This window comes from Macrosteles quadrilineatus, unplaced genomic scaffold, assembly GCF_028750875.1.
Source record: "Macrosteles quadrilineatus isolate MER2022 unplaced genomic scaffold, UCM_ALF_1.0 Scaffold_8__2_contigs__length_117827958, whole genome shotgun sequence".
Classification (NCBI taxonomy): Eukaryota; Metazoa; Arthropoda; class Insecta; order Hemiptera; family Cicadellidae; genus Macrosteles; species Macrosteles quadrilineatus.
In genome coordinates this window covers 63,535,525-63,553,293 of record NW_026542601.1, presented here as the reverse complement: position 1 = coordinate 63,553,293, position 17,769 = coordinate 63,535,525, and the positions used below count along the sequence as shown (strand labels likewise).

At 38.6% G+C, this 17,769-nt stretch overlaps 1 protein-coding gene across 2 annotated transcripts in view; it reads right to left on the bottom strand.

Annotated features, from left to right (window-relative positions):
* LOC128999390 (protein winged eye-like) overlaps positions 1 to 17,769 on the bottom strand; it is a 146,114-nt gene that overhangs the window by 84,556 nt on the left and 43,789 nt on the right. For both annotated transcript variants that reach the window (XM_054425873.1, XM_054425874.1), the window contains exons 3-5: positions 16,865 to 17,023; positions 11,601 to 11,723; positions 9,014 to 9,235 (exon numbers count right to left, since the gene is read on the bottom strand). In XM_054425873.1, the coding sequence (XP_054281848.1) occupies positions 9,014 to 9,235; positions 11,601 to 11,723; positions 16,865 to 16,979 (460 nt within the window). In that variant the 5' untranslated portion in view covers positions 16,980 to 17,023. The remainder of the gene's footprint in view (positions 1 to 9,013; positions 9,236 to 11,600; positions 11,724 to 16,864; positions 17,024 to 17,769) is intronic.

The following is a 17,769-nucleotide window of genomic DNA, read 5'->3' as shown; positions in this document are numbered from 1 at the left end:
AAAAAATAATGAAATGCAGAAATGTTCAGGGAAGCAACGAAAGGCAGCGAGTAGTAGGTAAAATAACAAAATATGGGAGAAGTTGGAGTATTCTAAAAACATGTGATTCCAATTTGCATTCTGGCGGGAGACGAAAATCGTGCAATTGGTAAATAAAAACAGGTGTTCCTGAAAGAACTTTTTATTTTCTTTCAGAAATTATAACATGTATTTACTTCAGATGAAATTGTTATATTTTCTAAATGGCCCGTGGGGGGAATTGCATTAATGGGGGGGGGGAATCGTTTAGGAAAACATTTTATAACGTTTTATTTTTATGAGCTTATTAAATATATTGATATTTTGACGTCGGGGAATAAATCTGTCACAACTTTTACATTTGAATCAAATGTGTAGGATTTTTTCCTTTGCATTATTGTGGGTTGCTTTCAAAATTTGTAATTTGCAAAAGCCGAAAATTTGAAAACTTTTGCTGCTGCACCCAAACGGATTGCTGCATGAAAATACTTATTACATCATTATATTCTAAATTTATTGCTGAAACAGAATATTATATTGAAGGTCCCCCACTTGAATGTACTAATATTCATAAATAATTGGTAGAAAGTGAAGGACACAACAATTTTATACCTATAGAAATGATAACAAACCCTTTTATTTATTCTTATTCATTTATGCATGGTAATCCGACCCTCCTTATTTTTATTTTTTTCTACTTTTTATCTATTTTCTCAGTTATTTTAATGTTTGGTTAATACTTTTATTTAAAAACTTTCTCCTCTTTTAAAATTATGAAAGATAACAAATTCAATTTAGTCTGTATCGTGCTGAGGTTATCCGAGTGCAATAGACGCGTCACGGATGGGGAGTCCCCCACCCTCTTTTTGTCTCAACCGTCTCAACTCACCCCACCTGTTTTGTTCTCCCCTCCCTGGCCCACTTCCCCTTTTTATTGTTGACATTTGTACTGCACAGGCAAAACATCGAGCGAGAGCTCTCAAGGTGAACTCGTATGTCCCTGAGCGTTATGCACTGTTGGGATTGTTGTGGCATAAATTAAGTTTACTTTCAGCTTGACTATTGTACTGTATTTATAATTGAAGTTACCCAATGGCTAGCTCAGCCGATGTAGTCTTACATGTTGAGGGTTTGTTTTTATGTAGGGGAGACCAGTGCGAATACCCAACAATTACTCCACGAATTTCTGTAAATTCCGCAGGTACCAACTTTGTATTACTGTACGTTCATATTGGTTTTAATGCGATTTTACGGTACAATTAATGGTATGTAAATGGTATATTTCAACACGTTTTGCCCGTGTGATAAACCACGTTTTTCGTCATATTGAACTATTATGCAAATAGAAAGCGAATATACTTTTCATGAAAAGATATATTTCATATATCAGCATTTATTAATAGGCTATATATTATTTTATAATCAACAACTCCAAAAATAAAGTTCGACTAACCAGTTTTCCTCCTCTTATATCCACACGGACAGGGATTCAAAGTGTTCTTTTTCTCCTCAAAAACCACTTCACTACAGTCAGTTTTTTCCTCGGATTTGGTCCAGTTAGCCAACAGCTGTTCCAACAAATAACACAATCCCATACTGTTTCCGCGGACACTTTGTTTTGAATCCATAACTTGACACTTTGTCTACTGATATCACTTGAATGAAGGTTGCACTATGATAAAAATACCATACTGTTTCTGCGGTCAATTCGTTTTGAATTTATCACTTATGCCTATCACTTTGTATACTGCTATTGCCTGAATGATTGTTGCACTAGGACCAACGACGTACTGGCTACCCTACACCGCTACACCCCACATAGGGGCTGATGCATTCTAGGAAGGTCTAGAATAGAAAGGAAGGGCAGCTGTCTGTCTGTACTGCACGTCCCTGTTCAGTTAGCGAATGATCACAGCGCTGTTCATTTAGTTGTATGACAAACGACAACGCAGATCAGTAATATATGGTAATATGCATGAATGATAACGTCACTAATAGCATCATTAATTAACAAATTGGTCTTAACAGCTGTTAAAACTGAGCTGTCTTAACTGAGAGAAAAGAAGTAAAATGCATCGAACATCAACTAATCAGATTACTGTAGTAGATGTTCGATGCATTACAATTTTTTTACTTCTTATCTCTCAATCCTTGAACCTCATTGGTCCGCTACTCGTGTTGTTAAGTAAAACAATGCTGTTAAGTAAGTAAACAATGCTGTTAAGTGAATCATTTCAATTCTATGTACTGAACTGTAGCGGATAGTTTAACAGCATTGTTGTTTAACTTTACAACATGAGTAACGAATTATTGAGGTTCAAGGATTGAGAAAAAATAAATAAAATTGTAATACTTCGAACGTCAACTTAATCAGCTGCTAAGGCCAATTTAATTGATTAAACAATGAGTTAGTGGTTGGGACAATATGTTGTTGCATCACAATCAGTGACTATGAAGATTATAAACGTTAACATAACCTCTCTTGGAAGTTGTAAGTAGTGATTTAATAATTAAATGGTCGTATGTTGGTTAAAGTAGCCAAGTGTACGCAACTCACGTAATTAGAGACAGTCGTAGAAGTTTTAAAGGTCCAAGGCTCGTACCTAAAATTGTCTATTTCTTACGCGATTGTTGCGAAAACTGGTCTACCTATCTTAATTACTAATTCCATTTTTACTTGATTTATTTTTAATGTTATATCTTTGAAAAAACAAGACGTGTAAAAATAAAATCAACGCCCCTCATTTAATGTGTAATTGTTACTTGCGGAACTCGATGTCAACACCTTATTATTAGGTTTTATAATTTAAGGATTATCAATGTATGAGGTGTTATCATACAATGTATAATTACACAGGACATACATTTTTTCACGAAGTCTCAAGACAAGATAGCTGAAGACTCTAGCCGGTTTGCCCTTGTACAGTACGTTGGTTGGTGCTGCGAATTACTGCACTAAACTGTGCTAATGGCTAATTTACAGGTCGGTATAAATTTTGTTAGCCGATTGTAGACAATGTCAAAAGATCATTGGCTAGCTGAGACGTCTGTACTGAGCGTTCTTCGTACAGTTTGCTGGTTGATTTTTCATTAGGCAGGCCAGGCCCCCTACATTTTTAATTAGCCTAACCGGCAGAAACTAATCATTATTTGCTCTAGGCAATTTTTGGTTCGTGTTTTCCTCATTTAACATTAAGAATACGTAAAATGCTTTGAGTAATTTTATACATATTCTACATATTATATTCTACTTTAAATTTGGATAATTATTTCAAAACATAGCGTGGTGTGCTATTGTTGAACCGAATAATTCGACTACTACCACTGTGGTACAGTAGTTTAAAATCATTTTACAATATGACAAGGTCAGTATGTACCGCTACGAAAGGTTTATCAGACAATTTATTAAAGATAACAGGTATAGGTATGTTCAGAATGTCCAATGTACATACTGTAATATCATGGAATACCTGATGTGTGACACTTGGTATTCTGTCACTGTGATGCAATATGTGATTGCCCTTTAAAACCTCAGAACATGGCAAATCATATTTGCATGATAAAACTTATTTATTGTGATACATATTGTGCCGATCACTCTTGACACTCATTAATTAGTAGGTTCTAATTGGTTCTAATACAGTACCTCATTCAATAACAACAAATATCGATAATATTAAACGTGATTCTTAGCAATACTTCTAGTATAAATAAATTATAATCAGTTATAGATTCGACATCAGTCAAAACTGCTTTGTTTTGGCTTTGGTATTGTCTACTCAATGCTCTTCAATTATTACCGTCCTAACAAATAAGAACTTGGAAATTATACGTTCTATGAAGGATTTAGAAGTTCCTCGTAGATAAATATACGCGTTTTCAGGAACGCACTGGTTATTGAGGTATTTACTGCCTACTTGTTCTGTCATTAAGGTGTGCCACTTAACCAAAGTTTGAACAGACAACCCCCACAACAAATACAATAAGATCTACAACATTTCGGTCACTTCAAAGCCAGAAACCTCGCACTTCCCAGAAGGAAGCAGTAACCAGCGACAGTTGGTTGTTTTTGTCTCTTAAATTATTTTCGGCCAGTTTATGGTTTTGGCCTTTCGGTTCTTTCCCAATGAGAGGTTCTCAGAGGGTTCGTGGAACTTTCTGTTTACTTCCTCGTTTGTTCCTAGAACTACCTTTTCCTTGTGAGAGCACTAAGCAGGAACAGGTAGACTATTAGCTAGGGCTGTGTTGAGTTACAGTTCTCGCAGCTAGTCTGGGCGCGCGGACCCTTGTGTACTAACCGTCCCCCACGCCAAAGCCATGAAGACAGCAGTGAGGCGCTGAACAACCCCAGTGTGCCGTGTGGGCCGAATGTTTTTGGAAATGAACAATAAACACTCCCCTCTACACCCCCTGCCCTAGCGCGGCCGCGCGCCCAGACTAGCTGCGAGAACTGTACCAGGGGTATCATGAGTCATCGACAAACAACATAGTGCAAAGCTTCACGAGTGTTTGAATGTTTCAGATAAAATATAATGTGTAACTTGTCTTCTCTCTGTTCAGGTAATTACTAAAGTTATCACCATACATCCAACTTTTGCAGAAACGATTGAGCTTTTATGGTTAAAATGGTACTACATGTGATCATAATTATTAAATAGAATGCCTAGACTTCAACCCATAAGTTCATTTCAAATCAATAACATCAAATGATGTTATTAATTGGCAATTAGGGAACTAAATTTTATTTTACTATGATATACGGTTGTTTATGTTCTATCTTTATTGAAATTTATCGAGTGTAATCAAAATTTAAAGATATTTAGGTATAGTTTTGGGAATAACAGTTGTCTAATTGAGCAACAGATAGTTTGAATGGACGCGAAAAGGAACGTCTGGTTGAGTATATTATCAAGAGAGAATCTGAATAAATTCGATTTACTCTTTATTTATTTTTGAGATGTCAAGAGATGGGGTTCTATGTTCTATGTACAGCCTAAACACACAGAGTATTTCATGTGGCTTTTATTCTTCTCAGACCGTAATGTGTGGACAACATTTCGAGCATCACCTTCATTCTTCAAATACTTTGCCAAGAAACAACACCCGCGACTCCCGCCGCGCCGACATGCTACAGAACATTAACAAGTGAACATCTCCTGATCTCCTGTAGTCCTGTGAACCGGTTATCACTGGAGGGGGGGGGGCAGAGTGGGGGCGTGGGGACAGAGAAGGGGAACCGGTTTTAGAAAGGATTAGTTCCAACAGGGGACCGGTTTGGAGGACTGTACACGGCGGCTCCAGCCCGGAGCACGGCGTGACCCGCTTTGCGGAAGTTAAAAAAGGGCAAAACTTGCAATATTTTATAGTTGGTCTGATCCCAGGACATGGGAGTAGTGACACATTCGTATTCGTGTTTACAGCAGATTTTTTGGCGTGACTGTTTTTATTTGGCTTTTGGTAAAAATACTGATTGTATTCTACAGAGATAATATCACAAATTAGAATATCACTTGAGGGAATATTGTTAAAACTTATACAATGTCCTCAGGATATGTCTGCCGCGTGGAGACAACGAGGTGGGGGCTGGTTTCACTCAAAAGTTGTTAATTCGACAATGACAAAGTACGAAATCGATTGATGACTATCACCTTGGAGCCTTGATACAACCTACCACTATAACTGGCAAATAATGCATGCAATGCGATAAGATTAAAACAATCTTCCCATCTGCGAAAAAAATATTGTGTACATTATTGCCTTTGAAAATACTGACGATACTGTACCTTTGACTAAACCGTCGGTAAATGTGTATAATAAATGTATATATTTGCTAGAGGAATTAAGGTTAAATATAAGCCTATGATATTCATTTATCATAAGATGTGTTAAATAATTGTGTAAATCTGACATATCTGTAAGGGGCTTAAATTTTTTTCGATAACAATTCAATGTACACATTTTCTGTGGGACGCCTAGGAGAAACCCCTGATAGTAATTTATCTAAAGATAAATATTGTTAAAACTCCTTGACAAATAAACCTTTATCTTGCAAAACCTCTAATCTAATCGTCACAAAGTAACAACTATTATTTCACTATCAAATTAAACAATTCTTATCAATAGCCTACTGACTGTGGAGTGCGATATGATTATCATCACAAAGTTGTGAAATCACTTGTTCCATAACCATAACCTATCTACTATAATCGCAATTAGATTAGCTAGAAGCACACAATCCATAAATAAATCGACACTTTTACAAAGTTAATTTCGAAACTTGGAGTGAAACACCGATATACCTGTAATTACTTGTATCACGATCGCTTCCTAATTTATCAATAGTGTACTCCAGTGAGGCAGCAGGGTGAAAACGGACGTAATTGCGGAACTGGGGTTGCAAAAAAGGGGGTTGTGCGGGGGGGGGGTTAACTCCCACAGGGGGGTCCTCCCTTCCGACGGCGATTCTCTTATTTCATCTCAGTTATACATGAGCACTCGGCGAGTAGTTAGTGCTGTACGACTGCACTTGAAAGCGAAAATGAAATATGTACTCGAGAAAAGGGAACTTCGTTTGAGTTCCCGACTGCGAAGGACTTGGGTTGGGCCAAAACATTGAGGAGAGATTGCTGTAGACAACTAGTTTATTATAGAAGATTTTAGTTTATGTGGGAAAGTCAGGGCGCGATGACTGATATTTTGGATAAATATTAGGAGTTCCGTATATTTTACACCCTATCGTGCATGTTATCACAAATTTCCTTATCTGTCGTGTTATAAATAATGACTGATGTTTTGGTTGAATATTAGACACCCGCTATGCATTCTATACAATCCTATCATGAGTATAGGAAGACGGTAGTTTCTTACAACAATTGTTTATACAAAAAGCCTGTCATACTTCTCAATAACAACTCCATGAACTTTATTTACCATTCCACAGGCGACATTTTTGGTACAGCAGTCTAATCTACCACGAATACATGTGTGTATAATCATTTGACATGCTAATTCCTATTCAGCGAATCAGCGGATGGAGGAGAACGTGTGGAGCGTACTAATCCGTATCTATGAGTTTATCGTCAATCATAGTTTATACAAATCACTATGTTTACAAATGAACGTGTCGAACAGCTACAGTTAGATTGTTAGATCTACAAAAAAGCGCTGAGAAATTACAAAAATGTGTTCCACAACTGAAATATCAATTTTCAGGACCAGTATTATTTTCAGTTTTGTCGCCAAAGGAGGAAATTTAGATTTTGCGTGTCGGGTAAAAAATTGGCCCTGCCAGTGTCACGGGCGGACGACATATTTCACTTGCCGCGTTGGCGCGCACGCGATCACGTGACCTTGCGGCGTTGCCAAGGCGACATTTCCCGCCAAGGTACACAGCGACACAGAGTACGAAAGGTGAAGTGTGTCACGCTGACGTGTGCTACGACTGTCACATTAGGCTTGTATGTAAAATACATATTTCGTAAAGGTCTACAACAAAATAACATGAAACATTTTTGGCATTCTGGTAAAATTTGTTACACAAGACATCACAAATAGTTTTGTACGAATCAAAATGGTGGTACAGTGCTTCTCGTGAACCTACACAGTTGATACTTCACTAGTTCAGAAAATTTGCTTCACAGAACCGTTGGAATGACAGAAAAACCGTGCGTGTACAGTAATTTGAAATTGTTGATAAATGAAACTGGATTGAACAAAATAGACCATCTGTAGGTACAATATCCTTAAAATTGTTTATGTAAGCACAATATTCTTTAATTCATTCTTGACATCTCCAAGAGTTCGATTTATTTTGATAGCTTAACATGCATAAACGACACAGTTCTGAAATGAAAAGACTTGTTTGGACTTCAACTGAAGTATATTAACGAAATGTTTAACACAACTAAATAGAAAGAATATGGTTGATACAAGTTTTGAGACATTACGAATATAAATACGATCTACATTATATCTATCAAAGTAAGCCGATATTAATAGAGCTCGTCCCACGCACAGGTCTTTTACGGCCTATGCGGGACTATTCGTATTTTGTATATGTAATATTGTAAAAGATTTTTGGAAATAAAACAGATTTTGATTTGATTTGATTTATAGGTTTACACAAAACAGAATGCTTTGGTAAAATACGCTGAATTAAATATATGGTTAAAACAGAGTGAATATGAGTAGCATCAATAAAGCTTTAGAGTTCAAAGGCAAATGCACTGACGACGACACAAAGGCGTATAAAATCAAAGGGGTGATATTAGGAAGGGAGGGGGTACACAGGTGCCTGCAATTCATATGGTACAACAACCACACAGGTAATATACGGTATTTACGCACTGGCATCGACGGTTTTACTTTATTCTACAGTGATGAGAGTTAGATTTTAGTAATGTACGAAAAACGGCATTTGTTTGTCTTAACCCAGACATTCCCATTAAATGGGATCGCACCACTTTTGAACATTAAATAATGCTCTAAAGAGCAAATGGTAATTTTACTTGGGCGTTTTTATGTACTGATTGTAGTTTTTATCGTCGGTTGCTTTCTCCGCCATATCCAAAAATAAGAATACTCAAGTGTTTATTGTTTAATTCTTAAATATACCCAGTGGTAGTGAAACACATAGGAATTTAACATCTTAAAATTACAACGCTCTAGAAAAATATGCAAGATCTTGTATTTGAAGTCATCATTATTCTTGACAAATCTGCATTTCATTACCTTCAGAAAATAAGACCATAAGACCATTATAAAGTCAATGATAAGACGTCTCTTGAATATCATTTTAATTTAGAGCGAATAATCGATTTCGTTGGTCGCTGAGTACGTGTTTAGTTTCTCTACTACGTGCAAAGTACAGTAATTGCTGTTCAATTAAAACATGAACTTCACAACACAAACTTAATAGATGGCAAAGTAGCTGTCAGTAACGCAGATTCGCACAATAGTTTGCAATCGCAACTATCCACCTAGCTTGTAGACTTACCGACAGGTGTTTTCTCCTTGCAAGAACAGCCTGGGTCGTCCTGCGGAGCGGGTTCCCAGGACCGTCTCTTGGGTCGCCGCTCAGGCGCCGCCTCCAGAGGGCGCTGCTTCTTCTCCAACCCTTTGGACATGAGCTCCTGTAGCTGGGAGATGCCGCGCTCCACGACGGGCGCCCCATACGTGATCGGCGACCCGGGGGCCGTGGGATACGTGAACACGCACTCTGGAGCAGAAACAAGACACTCGGTTAACATCAGTGGAATGGAAGCTGCAGGAGTAGGTACATATCGATATGACACTGACGATCGACGATCCTAGGGATGGAATTCAGTATAGCCTATCTGTGACTAAACAGAGAGTTTTGATTAAAAGTATTACATTATTTGGAACTAATTATTGCAACCCTTAAACGCAAATAAATGTCTTCAGTATTCTTTTGAAATTTGGGATCAATATTGTTGTACAAACATCGTAAAAATCGAGACTCAATGTGTTAATTAATAATAAATTGATGTAGAAACTAGAGTCATCAGTCTAAAGTGAAGTTTGCTGGTTCGTTGCCGTTCGAGGTCGATTTTGGAATCCGGATGTCATTTGCCATTGGGCTATCTATTAATATGCTATGCTACAACGAATGACCGACGTTATCATAAGACGTAGTAATAAAACCAGATCTTGCTTATAATAAGACGTAGTAATAAGACCAGATCTTGGTCTGCTTCCTTTAAAAAAAAAACGTAAAAATGACAAAGTAGTGTAGTGTAGAAAAAAATAAACCCTTAATCCGTTACAAACCTAGCATAAAAGTATGGCTTGCAGTTTTAAAAGTTGCTCCATCAAACTCCTAAGCAATTGTCGTAATCACGTTAAAATTCAACTGGTAACCACATACAACCAACTCTGATTAATTCATTTTGGTCTAAAATCATTGCTCAAATAGATTCCATCGTGCTAACTATAGTCGCGGGCCAAAATTACAAGTCAACTACGGCCGGCCGCACACCTGATGCAGCACGGCACGGCAAGGCGAGGCGAGACGTCTTTGTCTCGCCTTGCTGTGCCCGATGGAGATTTGAGATGCATACGGCACGGCACGGCAAGGCGACTTGAGCACCCACATGGTCGATCCCATGGTTTCAGTAAAGTGAGATACTGTGTGTTATTAGGTTGTTTGTACATTTTGTGACACTTTGTACTACACATTTTGTGAGAATGAATGCAGAAGGCGAAGAAGAGGCTGCTGCCATCGCTGCTATATGGCACCATTGACTGTTGTGTTTATATAGTCAATGATTGTACCTAATGAATGTAATGGATGATCTCCCTAACAGAGAATCGTGGGTGCATCCCATAAACCAAAAAAGGAACTTGAAACCATTCATTGCAGAACTAAGAGCAGATCCGGAAAAAAAACATAATTACTAATCGTTGGAAGTGCATACTGATTTTGACAGGGGCTGTCACTGCGCTGAACGTGGTGTCGATCCTCGCGCATGCGCACATCGTTTTGCCTCAAGCCTTTTGCCCAAAAGACGAAAATTGAAAAGGCAAAACGTCGCGCCGTGCCGTGCCGTGCCGCATCAGGTGTGCGCCCGGCCTACCAGTACGAAAATGGGCTTCTACAAAAAATATAAAACCGAAGGTGTCTAGTTTAATTCGTCTTTGGATTAGTCAATATTCAGCAGCTATCAACACGGCACCGCCACAGGGCGTAATTAAAGGCGATATCCGAGACCCTTTCCTCGCCTGAGGCGTCAAACACTGTACGCGCCAATACCGCCCTAAATTACCCGCTCGAAATCGATTCCCGCCACACCGGGTTTTGATGCGGTCCGGTTCTGCAATCGCGAAACCGGTCGCGTGCGAGATAAATAGTCAACTTCCGCTGGGATTTCGATCGTTTTCGAATAATGTATAGTTTCCAATATTGCAATTCCTGTACGTGGTTGTATTCGTGTAATATTTGATTGACAGGATGGGCGTATTTTTTAAAAACAATAGTACAGTTACTGTATTGGGATTTAGACCTAAGTTATAATTTCTAGACGATAGAAGCTAATTCAAATGAACTGTTTAGGTGGTATTTAAATCCATACTTTTTCTTTCTTCTATAGGCTACATGTATATTCTTCTTACGTGAATTCCAACCATCTACTGTATATCCATCCAAGGCATCAACTAAATTCACACTATTACAGAATATATAAAAATACTGTATCTTAATTCTCCGATACTGGCGAATGGCGATACTACCATAGATTAAAAGAAGTAGACATATTATAGGCCTACTCTATACACTAGATGTCTATACTCCTTTTATCTATGGTTTAAGTGATAATCAAACATTGTTGAATTGAGCCAGCGACAACTGTTGTGCTGCTGTCAATTGCTGATTAATTTCTGTAGTATCCGACACACCGACCTTTAAGCAAACTTAACTGACAGGACGACTAACGGTAAACTGTGGCATTTTCCATAGAGAGAAAATAGAATCTTGACAGTGACACCAACTGTAAGCTATCTTCTAAAGCTGGTCCATACAAATTGACGTCAATGGTAAAAGTATTTGTAGATTGTAGTAGACCTACCTTTATGCGCAGGCGGCAGTATATTGTGGTAGGTAGGCGCAGCCACTGTCTGTGTGTGCGCGTACCTCGGTGCCGCGTACACGTCGCTAGGTAGCAGAGAGTACACTCCATACCTGGCGAAACCTGCAACAAACAATGGACATAAATGATCGAAATTCAGTTTACTACGAGATATTATCGACTATCGGGGTCGGCAGTGTACATGTTTAAATCAAGTATGTTGCAACCTTAAGTTCTCGAAAAGATTTTTCCACCACACTACGATGTTTTTAGTCGTTTTACAAACGTTTATTGGAGACCGAAAGCTATTTCAGTTTGACACGAGAAGAATCAGTAGCTTCCATAATATACTGAAAATGAACCCAGCCTGGATAATTGACTTTCTGTATGGTCCTGGCAAATGAAACATCTTATCTTCGTCGGTAACAGAGCGTAACAAGTTAAATCACTTCATTCTACTTCAACACTCACCCTTCACTCATATTTTGGCTAAAATACACACCAAGATGGCGTTTTTATCTCAATTGGTAATGTCTATAATAATAATGTTTCCCGGCGTTTGTCCTGTATAGAACTATTTTTTCATGTTAAAGTTTTCTCTCCAATTACAGACGGGATAAGATTCAAGCAGGTCCGCAGGTCATCGACGTCACGCAATTTCATGTTTATTGGAAAATCCTAACAATAATCCATCAAATAACAGAAAGCTATGGGGTTTCGTAGTTAAAAGTGATAGCATTTTATAAAGTAGGCCTAGTACATGTAGAAAATTAAAACAGGAAAAACTGGTTCGTTTTGACATTTAATGGCGTGAGGGAGCAAGAACTCCATTAAGAATATCTCACCCAAGGTCTAATGCCTGCTGATTCACCGATAGCTGCAATTGAAGATTACATAAGTAATAGATTTAGATAGGTCAAAGTTGATGACCGTTGTAAAGTGAAGTACGTTTTCGAGGCCAGTTTGAGAGTTCAACATTCAATTTCTATTAATTCTCATAGCATCGGATGATGATTTATCAACTGACTTTACGCTGTAGATCTAGTTTGTAAAAATATCAAATGGTAAAAACAAACACAAGACCCCGCGGTCGAGACTTCACACAGAGTTCAATTTCTACGGATTCTCCGAGTCGTGTGTGAAGATTGAGTTTCACCTGAGTCGGATTATACTCAGTCGGCGGAAAAGAAAAATCCTAGTCGGGTTCTCTGTGTAACCGTAGAAGCTGTACTCTGTTACTCTATGTCGCCGCGGTGGCGGGAAGTCTTACGATCGCTCCTCATAGACCCTACGACGCAATATCACTGAAGCGCTTTCTGTTTATGTGTCCGTGTTAAATAGGCCTGCCCTTTGTATCGCCTATCCGTAGTACGGTATAGCTATTAGTTGGGTCATTGAGTGGATATTGCACGTCTAGTAATCAGTGAGTCACCGGTACGATCCTGGGATACTGTAAGCTCAAAGCTGTTATATTCAAGATGACTAGATACCACGGTATATCTTATGACCGTAAATATATCTTACGGTATATTTATTTTCTTCTGACTCCTAGCGGGCCCATTTATGTCGCATGTTACATGCAAAGGACTTTGGTGGTTAGAATTGGATGCAGCTGTCCTTGATTATTGGGATTTTATTTCATCGCCCAAAACGGAGTAATCTGATTGTAGACATAACAAAGCTGTTACCTCATTAATTCAACACTAATCCTTAACTCATTTCCGCCTTGGAATACACACACTGGTGTGTAGGCGTCTTAACTCCAATTTTGTCCATCATAATCAATTTCTGAAATTCAACAATGATAGCTAACCTTATCAATAGCTTTAGATTGTTTTCATTAGACCATATTCAAGAACATACTTTTCTGTCTATCAATACAACTTAAACCGGAAGGATTCAAAGAGTAGCATCAAACAAATTACGCAACACACCATAGTTGTACTAATGACATCCACATGTGAGCCGGTCACACAGTGATGACTGAAAGTTCTCAATGTGTTGTCAATTTGCTCATCACTTGGCTGAGAAGAACAGAGAATTCTTATTTCAGTGACAGTTATATGGTTTAAACACTTGGCGGACTTCAAGTGTTACATTTTTCATTTCGAATAATCCATATCCAACTGACTCTTAAACGAATTGAAATACAAACGATTTGCTGATTTCAAAAAATTAACTTCCTTTCTGCTTTTTAGGAATTTTATTCATGATTTATAGTCTGGAATACACCCCCTATCCGTCATGAAAGTACTACAGTATAAATAGTCGTGCGACGAGGAGGATCAAAGAATACTTTATAGACTGATTTATCTTCGTTTTTCTCTTGCTAAATTGCAATATACCTCAATTTTACAACTCGCTATTGTCATGACAGTTCTAAAAATTAGAAATATCAATAGGACATTTCTCGAACAATCTAGGTCTTGTACCTCTACACCAACTGCACTTTATTCCCGAATATTTAGTATTATATTTCTTACATAATGGCGACCAATAGTTTAAGTTACACACGTATGTGATTTTGTTGCTAATCCCTCAAAAATAAGTTGGTGTTAAAAAATCTAGTACAGTAATACTAATTTCAGATAGGAGTAGAGTAAACATGATTTGACTGCAGCGCTCTCGATCAAACAGCGCGGAGAGAAGTAAGCACTCCCTTCTCAACTCCCATCCACTCCCACCGGTAGGAGGACGGCAGCGGCCTGTTATTAAAAGCGAATCAGCCACAATCACAATCGGTCGTAGTCGTTGGTCGTACGTGGACAGTCGACAGAGGTGGGCAATAGCATGCGTGGTCACTTAGCCACCATTACTCACCGAATAAACACTCGCCGAGAGTCACGAGCAGGTAACTGTGGTAGGAATGCAGGACGTGCCACTGTTCTAGCGTAACGCTCCTTTCACACTATAAGATTTCGCTCGTACGAGTGTTAATCGTACGGGCAGATGATCGTGGGTCTGTTGCTTTCACACTATACGATTTGTAATCGTACGATTTAAAAAAATCTTAACCCCCACTCCACTAGAACAGTTTATTGTCATTTCAGTGGAAAGTTTTAAGTAGTATGGATCACGAGGAAATTATTGCTACTTTAATAATTTATCGGAGAAAAATAAATTTAATAAGAGTCGTATTTAAATTTGAGACGTGAGGAAGTGGGGATGTTTAAAACATTATTTCAAGACCTGAGAAATGACGAAGAAAAGTTTTTCAACTATTTTCGGATTTCAAGAGAATCGTTTAAAGCTTCAAGATCAATCACATTCATAATTTTAACTATATAGACAAAACTGTAATTAATAACAAAAACTAAATAATAAAATACAGTTTGCACAGGTAGTTCAACTCAATAATTAAACAATTAAACAACTGTAAACGCAAAATATCTGAAAACTATACGCAACAAACTGCACTTGGGGAGGGCTCCCGCACGACTACAATCGTGTAGTGTGAAAGGGGCCATATGGTCACATGGCCACTAGCAGTAGACACGATTTTTACTCGTGCGGGAGTCGGATACCAACCGTGTGCACCTACGGTCGCTACGCGGGTGAAAATCGTACACGGTTGGTAATCGTATAATGTGAAAGGGGCCATAAGCTCCAATGCGATACAACAAATACGATTAATAACCGCACGAGCGAAATCGTATAGTGTGAAAGGAGCGTTAGAACGCCTTGCATTCCGTGTAAATGAGGAAATTGTGTATAAGTTAACTAAATTAAAAAATAACAAACTCGGCAGGTAAGAGGGATCACAACGTCCAGATAAGGAGTATGTTGAAGATAATTTTAACGTCTGAGTAAACGGAAGAGGATCTATAATAACATCATTTGATTTAAGGGGAGAAAGTGGATGTTTGACATAAGACTTCACGGTGTGAAAATTCAGCTTTGACTATCGTACACTCAATCTGAGATATACGTGCATATCACCAGTTTGTCGTGTAAGCGCATACTGTGGCACTTCCCATATATTAGAGGCCCATGTAAACTGAGGTGTAAACGTGTATCTTTGATGCGTTCAAACAAGGAAGGAATTGTACATCTTAGATGTACATACAAATTTAAGAGGATTCGTAAAGCTTTGATTTACATACATACAAACTGAAGAAGAATCATTGATGTACATACAAACTGCGACTAGTACATATTTGTGGTACATACAAACAGAGGAGGAGTCGTGCATCTTTGATGTGCGTTGTAACTGAAGAGGACTCTTAAATATATTTTGATGTGCATACAAATCGAAGAGGAGTCGCGCATCCTTGATGTGCATACACATTTTCTTCTTACATTTTATTTTGTACCGTTAGTAGAGGCACGAAACCTTTTTGGTTTGATACATAATCAAGGGCCAGGAGCATACGACTCACCGTATATGTATGAAGTAAGCCCTAATTCTTATTTATACTGCGCTATCGTATTTTGTTCGGCTTTTTTACTTTCCCTACTAAATCCCCACTGTTGATTGGTATAATATAGGCCTAGTTTAGGTTCGAATTTTAGAATCAACATCAATGTTGTAACACTAAAACGTAACGCCACTGTAGCCACCGTTGATTAAGACTTAACAGGCTGTCAAACATCTCATTCCTTGTCAACAGACAGGTAAGGCCAGAGGCTTGTCTACGGGCGTCACGGGCGATCAGCGATATAGATAAGACGGGATTAGGATCAAATCCGCTCTCTCGGAAAATAATTTCTCCCTTTCTCTATTCCCTCCCTGACTGACGAGGCAGGACACACGGGAGGGATCTGCCTTCATAATCTGATAACAAAGGTCGTCCAGGAGCCTCGACCTGCGAGGAAGTCCACAGGGCTCAGACTCAGAGCTTTGGGGCGGATGTGTGGGTGGAGACAAAAAACTTTATAATTATTAGAATCGTGACGTAAAGTAAAAGTAATGAGATCCACTTTCAGTGGAAAGAGATTTATCGATTTCTCTGGTCATAAATTGTTGTATGTGATGGCATCTTGCATTTTGGGTTAAAAACTCAAAATAAGTTGTCAGGAGTGTTATTTTTCACTATAGATTCATCATGGAAGATAACCCTAACGTTGAATCGGCGAAGATAGTGATAATTTTTTTGTTTAAATCTATCTACGGATCAATCTACCATTCAACAAAATGGTAGTTTGGTCCGTATAAATTTAACTTAAAGTTTGTCCCGACAACTTACAAGCTTCAACGCTTCAGAAATGTCAATATTTACATAGTAACACGAGTACATGATGTATGTGTATTGTAGGATACTCACTGTCAGCGCCTAGATGGTTGGGTTGATGGGCGGGTGGCGGGTGCGACATGTCCAGGGTGGGCCAGGGCCGCCCAGGCGTCCTGATGCCGCCCATGACCGGGGCGCCGCCCAGCATGGCCGCCACCACGGGGCCGGGACCGGGCGCCCCGTAGCAGCCGCCTGTAACAAGACCATAGTGTTAACATAACGTACATAACCACATGGATGTAAAATTCCGTCGCAAAAAAGTGGTGCTGGTGCACCACTATTTGGGACTCACTGAAACAACCACTCCAGTAGCAAAAACTGGGGTTAAATTAAAGGTCTTTGTCAATAAAATATGATGCCACAAACCCGAACCCAAACGGAAACCCAGGTCAAAAATGACAGCTGTTCAAAGATTCCTCAAATTTGCAATGTTACTTACTATACGGCCCTCTAGAAGTCGGATGAAAATCATAAACATAAGGATAGGTCATACATAACATAACATAAGGATATAGGATATGCACATCAAATTAAAAGTCTTTATTAGTAGAAAACAAAGCTGCAAATTTGAACTCAAACGAAACCCTGAGTCAAAAATGGCAGCCGTTCAAAAGAATCAAAATGACAGATTCAAAACAATCTTTGAACGACTGTAATTTTTTACTCTGTTGTTCTTTTTAGCTCATGTTTGTGGCAAGAAGACCTTTAATTTTATGTTCACCCTTCATATCGACCTATGCTTACCTATGAAATCCTTTTGACTCTTTGCGGGACGTTCCCATGATATTTTAGAAAACTGATGGTTGATTCCTTCAAAAATAATATTTTTAGGTGTCGTGTACCAAATCTTATTGATTTATATGTTTTCAGAACATAAACCCGTGTGCGACTTATTGTACACGCAGGCTGTCAGTCCTCTGCACAAACAAACCATTGAA